The sequence below is a fragment of the Amblyraja radiata genome, chromosome 11 (genome assembly GCF_010909765.2).
Source record: "Amblyraja radiata isolate CabotCenter1 chromosome 11, sAmbRad1.1.pri, whole genome shotgun sequence".
NCBI lineage: Eukaryota > Metazoa > Chordata > Chondrichthyes > Rajiformes > Rajidae > Amblyraja > Amblyraja radiata.
The window spans coordinates 49,105,374-49,116,908 of NC_045966.1; the positions used below are offsets into that span (position 1 = coordinate 49,105,374).

At 45.5% G+C, this 11,535-nt stretch overlaps 1 protein-coding gene across 3 annotated transcripts in view; it reads right to left on the minus strand.

Moving 5' to 3' along the window:
- The window catches only part of kif3a (kinesin family member 3A), a 97,637-nt gene extending 86,434 nt beyond the window's left edge, over positions 1 to 11,203 (minus strand). For 2 of the 3 annotated variants that reach the window (XM_033029882.1, XM_033029881.1), the window contains exon 1: positions 11,044 to 11,203. In XM_033029882.1, coding sequence (XP_032885773.1) covers positions 11,044 to 11,166 — 123 coding nt within the window. In that variant the 5' untranslated portion in view covers positions 11,167 to 11,203. Of the gene's footprint in view, positions 1 to 2,912; positions 2,995 to 3,024; positions 3,104 to 11,043 lie in introns of those variants that run through there. The other variant, XM_033029883.1, reaches the window with a different exon arrangement.
- Positions 11,204 to 11,535: the final 332 nt, after the last annotated feature.

Consider the following 11,535-nt stretch of genomic DNA (forward strand, 5'->3'; position numbering starts at 1 on the left):
ACAATGTATAGGGAGGGAGAAAGTACCCGACGCCGACCAGTTGCCGTGGCAGTGCGCATGTGCAGGGCGGCCTATGATGTGCTGGCCGTGGTTGTGCGCATGTGCAGGGGAAGGATGTGCAGGCCGTGGCAGTGCGCATGTGCAAGGTGGCCGGCTGTGCCGGCGAATGAGGAGCGGGCGGATAGCGGAAAACCTGCGGCCCAGACACGGGTATGGATGGCGGACGGAGACGGAGAGTGACAGAGAGAGACATAGAGAGGGGAGCCCGCTCAGAGTTGAACGATAGGTGTCCTGGGTGCTTGCCAAGCCGGGCAAAATGGCACGGCTTTTAAGTTGCCCAGCAGGGACTTTAGGTCGCCATTGGCACCCGGGCAACAGTTAATTTTGTGCCCTGGTCGCGAGGAGTTCCCGCATTCTGGGAACTAGTCGCGGCCTCATTATGGTCGCCACAAATTTTTCAACATTAGCAGCGACTAGAATGAAGCCGGAGAGTAGCGAGAATTCTCGTGCCGGAGGTGAGTCAGCAGGAGGTCCTAGTGGGTTGCCAGGAGGTCGAAGGTTCTCGTAGGTTCTTGCAGGTTGTAGCCGGTACTGACCGGTGAATTTCATTGGCTCATTGGGGAAAAAAAACATAAGCAGTAGTTTTCAGAACCAAGAATAACCGACTGGTAATATTAAATGTCCATCGAACTTCACAGCCGTGTATCTCTGGCTTCTTAAAAGTTGTCTGATATCTTAAAAGTTGTCTGTTGTCTCCACTTCTTCTCCCTCCCCCCCCCCCCCCCCCCCCCCACTCTTTTAAAGGACTTACTGTACACTGTGCTTTAGCTGTCTTAATGACAGCACCAACCTTCCTGTTCTTTGCGGTGTGTGTCTGTATCACCTTGGCTTTGCACCGTGTGAATTTCAGACAGGGCTCCCCCCGCTTGCCCTGTTCCCTCCCGCGATGTGTTTGTGTGTTCCACTCTGACAATCGCCGTTCCAGTTGCTGGTTTTTCAGGCGACTGCCGGCAACTTAACAGTCGCCTGAAAAAAGGCCCATTTGGAGACATTCTTCAAAATAGGCATACTTTGAGGTGATTTTGCAATGGAGCAGTAAAATATAGAAACAAGCAACTATAGATGCTGGTTTACACAAAAAAGACACCAAGTACTGCAGTAACTCAGCGGGTCAGGCAGCATCTTTGGAGACATCAGTTCAGTTTATTTTATTGTCACATGTACCGAGGTACAATGAAAAGCTATTTTGTTGCGTGCTAACCAATCAGCAGAGAGACAATAAAGAATTAGTTGATCCAGTGCTTGACTCAGTGTTTTACTGAACTAGACCAAAGGGGCTGTCCCACTTGGGCGACCTAATCTGCGAGTTCTAGCGAGTTTGCCCTCGACTCATACTCGCAGCATGGTCGACACAAGGTCATAGGAGATCTTTGTAATTCTCCTTCACGCTCAAGAGTAGTCCCCATGTACTCGAGGCCTCAGCTGGGTCGCGGCGTATTTTTCAACATGTTGAAAAATGCCCGCGAGTAAAAAAAGGTTGCCATGGAAAAAATGTATACTTTTTTTACTCGTGGGTTTAGTCGTAGTAGGTGGTAGTAGGTCGGCATGTTAGTCATAGGTAATCGAGGGTAGTCCAAGGTAGTCGTAGATAGTCTTCATCATAGTCGAAGGGAGGTCGAAGGAGGTCTTCACTCTCCACTATTCGGTGTCCAATTTTCCCGAAGTTAGTCGTAGCTAGTCCTAATTAGTCTTCAACATAGTCGAAGGAGGTCAAAGGAGGTCTTCTACATAGTCGAAGGAGGTCTTCAACATGACATATTTTTCGAACTCTCCTAAACTCGCCAATTAGGTCACCCAAGTGGGACACCCCCTTGAGGGGGTAAGCTGTAGGAGCATAATTACACCTGAACCACTGTGTCAACCAGCATCTGCAGTTCCTTGTTTCTACATCTAGACTTCTGGTGGTGCTGCACTCCCTCAGTGCTGTCAGCCTAAATTAGTGTAATTTAAAAAAAAAATAAACTTAGACCATGGACGTGGTCAAAGGGCAATGAATGAGGTCCAAATACAATTAAAAAACTATTTAAACATTTGTTTTCATAAAAAATAAGCATTAATAGTTCCCTCATATTAATCACGGCATTTAAATCAATTTCAATGTTTCAAACAAATGAGATCTCGTCATCCCTTACGTAATAAAATTGATACACTCGTATCCCTCTTGCTTCAAGATCCAGTTCACTCAAATCCATACCATCAACATTCAATCCGATGCAGATATTGTTTACAACACCATCGTGTTTATCACAATGATCCAGATGGGCTTGGCCCCGTTCTCTCAACACAGCTCTGATTTTAACCGTCCTCCATTCTCAAGGCAATATTTAGCTAGAAAATAAGGTGAATCAAAACTTTCTCGGCCCTAACAGTCAACGAGGGGGTTTATTTTGCGATAGGTTGGTAATGAATGGAGATTGCTGGCGAGTCGAACGATAGGGTGGGTTACAGGGGGGGGGGGGGGGTCAAATTTCATCTCATATGTGTGAGAGGGAGAGGCAGGGTGGATGTTGTTGGGAAGGGATAAAGGGGAAATATGATGGTTTCACTGGATCAGAAGACAAGGAGCTGGGTTCCTATTTCTGCCGCAAGCAACGTAGTTCGAGTGCAGGTAAACCCTGCCATCGCCCGACACTGAGCGCTCAGAAGGGCTCTGTTGTCCACACTCCCGCTTCATGTTAGCGACGCGGCCTATCAACCAAAGACCAACGCCGCGGCCTCGGGCGATTGACAGACTACAGATCAGTTTCAAAGGCCCGAACTCATTCCCTCCCTCCCTCGCTCGCCGGTCCCGTAGGCCGGCCGCTGCCTATTTATCACCTGCAGGCTGCAGCCTCGGCGCTGCTTCAACTCACCGGCATGTTGGACGCCGCGGTGGAGTTCGCTCGGATTTGATATCCAGCTCCCTCAATCTCAGCCTTTCCCCGACCGACCGATCTATCGACGTTCCCCGACCGACCGATCTATCGACGTTCCCCTCCCCTCCCCGGCGGCGGCGGCGGCGGCAGCGGCAGCGGCTCGAGCCCAACCGACAACAGCTCCACCCCGCCCTGACGGGCAGCTCTCTCCGCCAATCACACGACGCGCCCACCGGGATTGGGGCGGGACTAGACTGCAGTGCGTCTGGTTGCCTTGGATACAGAATGGAAACAGGCCCTTCGGCCCAACCTGCCCATGCTGACCAGCATGTCCCATCTACACTCGGCCCACCTGTCAGCGTTTGGCCCATATCCCTCTAAACCAGTCCTATGAAGGGTCTCGACCCGAAACGTCACCCATTTCTACTCTACAAAGATTCTGCCTGTTACTCCAGCAATTGTGTATATCTTAATAATTGTTGAAAATAAAAGAGTTTTCCCTTACATTTCCTAAATACATAAGGGGGGAAAAGGTAACTAGCGATAGAGTGGGACCTCTCAGGAATCAAAGCGGTCACCTCTGCGTGGAGCCACAGGAGATGGGCAAGGCCGAGGAGAAACAATAGGGTGGTTGCACGGAAGGTCACTGGGTCATAGGGCTCTACGCACGGAGCCGCTAAATCCAACTGGAAGACATCCGTCACTTCCGGTATATGTTATTAATGCTAGAAACGCGTACTTTCCTACCTGTTAAAAACCGCGAAAATGTTGAATTTTTGCGCTGAAAAAAGTAGTGGGAGTCAGGGTAAGTGTGAGAGACATGTACCCAACTTCAGAATTCCAAAAGTGAAGCGAAATGAAGGTATAGAGAAGCGAGAACTGAATGGACTACAGCAGCTAAAGTGCTTGGTAAACATTGAAAATATTGGGAATTATCGCGTTTGCTCACTGCATTTCATCAAGTAAGGCATAATTTGTGTTTTTTCTTGATTCCTTTGGCATCTAAAAATTCTCAGAAGTGATAAATCTGGCTGTAAAATTTTCTTCAGATGCATTTTCATTTTGTATGTTAAAACCCACGAGAACCATGGGCGATTTAAAAAAATTACAGCCAGATTTATCACTTCTGAAACTTTTTAGATGCCAAAGGAATCAAGAAAAAACACAAATAATGCCTTACTTGATGAAATGCAGTGAGCAAACGGCCAATGTTCGCCAAGTACTCTGGCTGTTATTATTCCTTCAGCTCTTGTTTCTATCTACCGTCATTTCTCCTCACTTTTGGAATTGTGAAGTTTGCTAAATGTCGCTCACGCTTATCCCGATTTCCATAATTATTTACAGCGCAAAAATTGACAATTTCAGCGGGTTTTAACGTGCCCGCTACGCTGGAAACAATGGTAAGTGCCTACCTGCAGTACATCGCGTGTAATCCATTTGGAGTAGCGTAGCAACAGTACGGGTCATGAGTCGTGACCCGACTGCCGCGAAACCTCCCTATAGGACGGCGGAAATCAGAGCAGTTACTGGAAGTGTCTTGAGAGCAGTCAGGGTTACCATCGAAGAAGTACTGAAGATACTGTCGTGTTTGAAGGTAGACAAATTTCCAGGGCCTGATCAGATATATCCGAGGACATTGCGGAAAACTAGAGTTAAAATTAGGCGAGCTCTGGTTGAAATTTACGAGTCGTCCTTAAATACAGGAGAGGTGCTGGAAGACTGGAGGGTGGCAAATGGTGTGCCTCTTTTCAAGAAGGGCTGCAGGGAAAATGCTGGAAACTATAGGCTGGTGAGCTTAACATCTGTAGTTGGTAAGTTACTGGAGAGTATTCTGAGGGATAGGTTATACAGGCATTTAGATGGGCAAGGGCTGATTTGAGATACTCAGCTTCAGTGTAGCAGTGCTAATTTTTTAGGTGCCGGACCTGTCAAACAGGGGCATCATTTCAGGTTTTGCTGGGGGGGGAGGGGGCAAGCTAGTCTCCCAAGAGGGTCAAACAATATTATAGCCTATGACTACACCCCAGTGTATATCTTGTACAATAAAACATATAATACTCACTCTACCGAAGCTCTGGGCCACACACACACACACACTCACACACACTCACACACCCACACACACACTCACACAATCACACACACTCACACACACACTCACTCACCCAATCACTCACCCACCCACTCATTCACCCACTCACTCACTCACCCTCTCACACCCACCCTCCCACCCTCTCACCCAGTCACCCACTCATTCACTCACCCACTCACTCACTCACTCACCCACTCACTCACTCACCCACTCACCCACCCACTCACAGACCCACCCAATCACTCACTCACGCACACATACTCACACACACTCACTCACCCATACCCACTCACACACACTCACACACAAACCCACACACTCACTCACTCACCCACCCACTCACACACCCACTCTCTTACACACTCAGTCACGCACCCACTCACTCACCTACTCACTCACACCTGCAATGGACCACAACTGTACTTTATTCGGCGCCAGATTGGTACCCTCAACAAACGCTTCCTCGCCTATCTGGACTCTACCAAAGATCACAAGCTTGCCTGCCTCCACCGACACGCCTCGACTCGACCGCCCGCAGGCCTGGAGCTTCACTGCTGGACCGCGGCGCCGCCTGCCCGACCACCACGAGGACGAGATTGCCACCACAAGGAGCAGCATCAACATCCACCGCCTCTCCGACCTTCACCGCCTTCCCGGCGAAACCCAGGCATGGACCACCGAAACTACCACGGCTGCCGACTCACCGCCTCCCAGGGGCCACCACGCTGTTGTCGCTGACTCTCACCACCTCCCTGGGACCACCGCCGCTGTCGCCGACCTTCACTGTCTCCCCGGTGTCACCGATGCTGCTGCCGCCGACCCATACCAGCCCCCCACGGAATTCCACCAGCGATTCCGCCGACCCTCACATCTCCACCGGCCACCAGCGGGCCGGAGACGTCACCTCACCAGAGTTCCAGGCTCAGCACCAGGCCCGCAACCTCCACGATGCAGACAGCATGTGGTCTGACTCTGATGGGTCCAACTGCTCCTCCCGCCCCCTCCGCCTCCACCCCTCCTATATGGAACCTCAGTAATGATGGGTTTTCCCCTTCCCACTCTTTCAACCAGGTTACCCTGACCACACACCTGCTACTTAAAATTTCCGCTGTTTTTTTTCGCCCAGAGTTGCCGCAGCGGCGCTCCGGTGAGCTCTGGCAGCACTGCACCCCTGGGTAGCATGGTTTTGTATGTGGAAGGTTGTGTCTCACAAATCTGTTTGATTTTTTTGAAGACGTGACCAAAAAGGCTGATGAGGGCAGAGCTGTAGATGTTGTGTACATAGACTTCAGTAAGGCGTTCGACAAGGTTCCGCATGGTAGGCTGCTCCGGACGGTTAGATCGTGTGGGATCCAAGAAGAGATAGTTGAATGGATAGCAAATTGGCTCCATGTAAGGAAGCAGAGGATGATGCTGGAAGGTTGCTTCACAGATTGGATGCCTGTGACTAGTGGTGTGCCTTAGGGTTTGGTGTGGGGCCCGTTACTGTTTGTCATCTACATCAATGATTTGGATGAGAACACACAGGGCAAGATCAGCATGTTTGCTGATGATACAAAAGTTAGTGGTTTTGCAGATAGTGAAGATGGTTGTGAAAGATTGCGGCAGGATCTGGATTGATTGGCCAGGTGGGCAGAGGAATTGTTGATGGAATTTAATACAGAGAAGTGTGAGGTGTTGCATTTTGGGACATCGAACAAGGGCAGGACCTACACAGTGAATGGTAGGCCTCTGTGTAGTGTGTAGCGCAGCCGGATCTAGGAGTACAGGTGCATGGTTCCTTGAAGCTCGAGTTGCAGGTAGATAAGGTGGTCAAAAAAGCTTTTGGCACTTTGGCCTTCATCAGTCAGAGTATTGAGTATAGAGGTTGGGAGGTCATGTTGAAGTTGTATAAGACGTTGGTGAGAGCGCATTTAGAATATTGTGTTCAGTTCTGGGCACCATGTTACAGGAAAGATATTGTCAAACTTGAAACGGTTCAGAAATGATTTACGAGTATGTTGCCAGGACTAGAGGGTGTGAGCTGTAGAGAGATGTTGAGGAGGCTGGGTCACTATTCCATGGAGTGCAGGAGGGTAAGGGGAGATCTTATAGAGGTATACAAATCATGAGAGGAATAGATTGGGTAGATGCAGAGTCTTTTGCCAAGAGTAGGGGAATCGAGGACCAGAAGACATAGGTTCAAAGTGATGGGGAAAAGATTTAATAGGAATCCAAGGGTAACCTTTTCACACAAAGGGTGGTGGGTGTATGGAATAAGCTGCCAGAGGAGGTAGTTGAGGCTGGTACTATCCCAACATTTAAGAAACAGTTAGACAGGTACATGTTTCCACACTGTATCACTATGACTATAACTCTATTTATGAAGCCAAAATAAAAGATGATGGGAAAATCACTTTATCTTGCAATAGCAACTTTTACATTATCAGTATCAGATCCAGAACCCTAAATTAGATTGATAAACCTCATCTTCTCCCAATAGAGTGATGCCAAGAAGTTGACTAAACACCTCTAGAAGGCAAAAGTGATTTTCCTTCCATTCGCCTGAGATGAAATTTTATCTCGTGGAGATAAATGATGGGCAAGTGCCTAAACCTGTCTTTAGGCCAGGTAAGAATTTCATTGTTTCGTTTAGAAACATATGACAATAGAACACGAAATGCCACAAAGTGCTAAAGTAACTCACTAATTCAGGCAGCATCTCTGGACAATAAAACACTCTTGTCTCTTAACTCATATGTAGTGCATTGGCCTATCATTTATGGCCATAAAGTAACATTTGATCTCATCCCTGATTGAAAGAAAATCTAGAAACAAAGAACTACAGATGCTGGTTAATGCACAAAAGGACATAAAGTGCTGGAGATGTTGCCTGACCTGCTGAGTTACTTAAGCACTTTGTGTCCTTTTGAGAAAGAAAATCTAGATGTATAAAATATCAAGTAACTTTAATTTCATTGATTTCATATTTGATTGCAATCATTTTAGTTCCTCACCCTTTCAAAAAGTATGATTATCTTTTAATAAAAGAATATCCAAATAACCTGAATTCTTCATAGCAAAAGAAGAAAGATGCAATAAAATGCAAGTAGCAAACAAAATGCGTACAATAAGGAAAGGAAATTAGAGATTTCATAGAAAGTATGGTAGAGTTTAAATTACAGCAGGAAATACTTCCACACATTAAGATCAATACAATAAAACCAAAATATTAGAAAATATTATTTTTAATTTGGAGATTATAAATAAATGTGCAATGACCGATTTACATGTTTTCATATTATTCCTTTTTAATATTTGTATGCATTTGGTTAGAGGCGAGAACTGAAAGAATGCAAAAATTGAAGAACAGCATAACTGCATATGCTATTGAGTTAAGAGGGATAGACAGCATGCCAATTTTACATTGTATTATTAATTTAAGAGGAAGACCAAAGCTTTGCTTGAAGGGTACGATTAAATGAGATATGAACATTTTTAACATTGGCACTGACAACTGGGAAGCTGTTGCTGAAGACCAGGGGAGGTGGAGAAAGGACCTCCAGGCGGGTATGAAACACGTGGTTCAAGACAATAGACAATAGGTGCAGGAGTAGGCCATTCGGCCCTTCGAGCCAGCACCGCCATTCAATGTGATCATGTGACCGGTGAGACACGGGAGACTGGTGACCAAAATTAGAGCACATGGTATTGGAGGTAGGGTGTTGACATGGATAGAAAATTGGTTGGCAGACCGGAAGCAAAGAGTAGGAGTGAACGGGTCCTTTTCATAATGGCAGGCAGTGGCGAGTGGAGTGCCTCAAGGCTCGGTGTTGGGGCCGCAACTATCTACCATATATATTAATGATTTGGAAGAGGGAATTAGGAGCAACACTAGCAAGTTTGCGGATGACACTAAGCTGGGTGGCAGTGTGAACTGTGAAGAGGATGTTAGGAGGTTGCAGGGTGACCTGGACAGGTTGAGTGAGTGGGCAGATGCGTGGCAGATGCAGTATAATATAGATAAATGTGAGGTTATCCACTTTGGCGGCAAAAACAAGGGGGCAGATTATTATCTCAATGGGTTTAGGTTAGGTAAGGGAGAGGTACAGCGAGACCTGGGTGTCCTTGTACACCGGTCACTGAAAGTTGGCGTGCAGGTACAGCAGGCAGTGAAGAAAGCTAACAGAATGTTGGCCTTCATAACAAGAGGATTTCAGTATAGGAGTAAAGAGGTTCTTCTGCAGTTGTATAGGGCTCTGGTGAGACCACATCTGGAGTATTGTGTGCAGTTTTGGTCTCCTAATTTGAGGAAGGACATCCTTGTGATTGAAGCAGTGCAGCGAAGGTTCACGAGATTGATCCCTGGGATGGCGGGACTGTCATATGAGGAAAGATTGAAAAGACTAGGCTTGTTGACTGGAGTTTAGAAGGATGAGGGGAAATCTTATAGAAACATATAAAATTATAAAAGGACTGGACAAGTTAGATGCAGGAAAAATGTTCCCAATGTTGGGTGAGTCCAGAACCAGGAGCCACAGTCTTAGAATAAAGGGGAGGTCATTTAAGACTGAGGTGAGAAAAAAAGTTTTCACCCAGAGAGTTGTGAATTTATGGAATTCCCTGCCACAGATGGCAGTGGAGGCCAAGTCACTGGATGGATTTAAGAGAGAATTAGATAGAACTCTAGGGGCTAGTGGTGTCAATGGATATGGGGAGAAGGCAGGCACGGGTTATTGATAGGGGATGATCAGCCATAATCACAATGAATGGCAGTGCTTGCTCGAAGGGCCGAATGTCCTCCTCCTGTACCTATTTTCTATGTTTCTATGGCTGATCATCCCCAATCAGTACCCCGTTCCTGCCTTCTCCCCATATCCCCTGACTCCGCCATCTTTAAGAGCCCCATCTAGCTCTCTCTTGAAAGTATCCAGAGAACCGGCCTCCACCGCCCTCTGAGGCAGAAAATTCCACAGACTCACAACTCTCTGTGTGAAAAAGTGTTTCCACATCTCCGTTCTAAATGGCTTACCCCTTATTCTTAAACTGTGGCCCGTGGTTCTGGACTCCCCCAACATCAGGAACATAGTCAATGTCAAGAATAGTCAATGGCAACAGCAACTCATCCCTAATCCAAAGGACAGAGACAACATTTGCTTGTGGAAGCTGAGGTGGGGTGTGGGAATCTGCCTCTCAAGGGTAGACCTTGCCAGCCACAGCAGAAATGCAACCAAAGATAAAACATTCCCCTCACCAAGCAGGATGACATCAAAGCTGCACCATCATCTCTCACAGATGGACGGATGCCAACAACATTCATGTCCGTAAATGAAAAACTAATCTTCTTTGGACATTTCAAATTTAAATGCAAAATGGTTTCATTTCAATCATTCAAAAATATTACTATTTTGTTATTTCAGAGTGTGATTCAATCTGTGAAAAATTCTTGATTACATTTTTAATCACTTGACGATACTAACGTCCAACACAAATATACAAAAAGTTGTTGAACTGAAATAGATTAACTTTAAATTTCTGGACAGGTTTAATTTGTATCTACGTCTGAACTGCAGTAACTACACATCATCGTTTTTCAGCAGTGAATCAGATAGCTCAATGTAATTTTTGTAAAACTAGTCCATATTGCCCAATATTTTAATGTAAGTTCGGTTATCTGAAATAACCAACCAACCTTCTGAACCCACTTTACAATTCATACCTAAATAGAGGTAATTTACAAACACCTCGGTGTTATTCTGTGAGCAAATATGGGTCTTATCATCTTGTCCCCTATTAATTTTCACAAATTCTATTGTTTCTCTTTGAAAAAAATCTGTTTGAAAAGGATATCATAGCATATCATTAATTGCCTTAAAAAGCTGCAGATAGTTCTTTACGGCAGATGCAACTGATTATCTAAAGGCAGCAAATTTTCTTCCAAAATGAAAATCAATCTTCAAGGTAACACAACAGTTAAACATGTTTAATGAAACTTGCATTAATTTCTAATTGTTCAACACTGCATTAAAATTCACAAATATTTAGCTTTAAACTCACTTTTTTCCACATTATTTGTCCAGAAGTCTGGTTTGCCTCTGCATAACATGAAACCCAAACCACCATGACAGAGCAGAAATGTTGTGCTAATGGCTTATGGGATTTAGCATTTTGTTCTGGCATGCTGCCACACAGATGGGCTGACCAATGAAAAACATCCAACTTGTGAACTTCATTACAAAAGTTCAGCAATTTAGGTGCAGATCATGGGAAGTTAAGACAATAAAATGATATGAAGTATTCACAAAATGTAGTCTATTTAGCTCTAATGTTACATGGCCCATTTTTGTAAAACTCCATTGCAGATTTTAGAACTGCCCTATATGACCAGGTTTTGATTTTCTTTTTTTCTTATTTTTAATTATATATATTTGCTGAAACCATTACGTTATCCCTGTGTGGATTGTAAACATCTAATATTACAGGTGAAATCTAAGCATTTTTTCACAGAAACATAGAACATAGAAAAATAGGTGCAGGAGTAGGCCATTC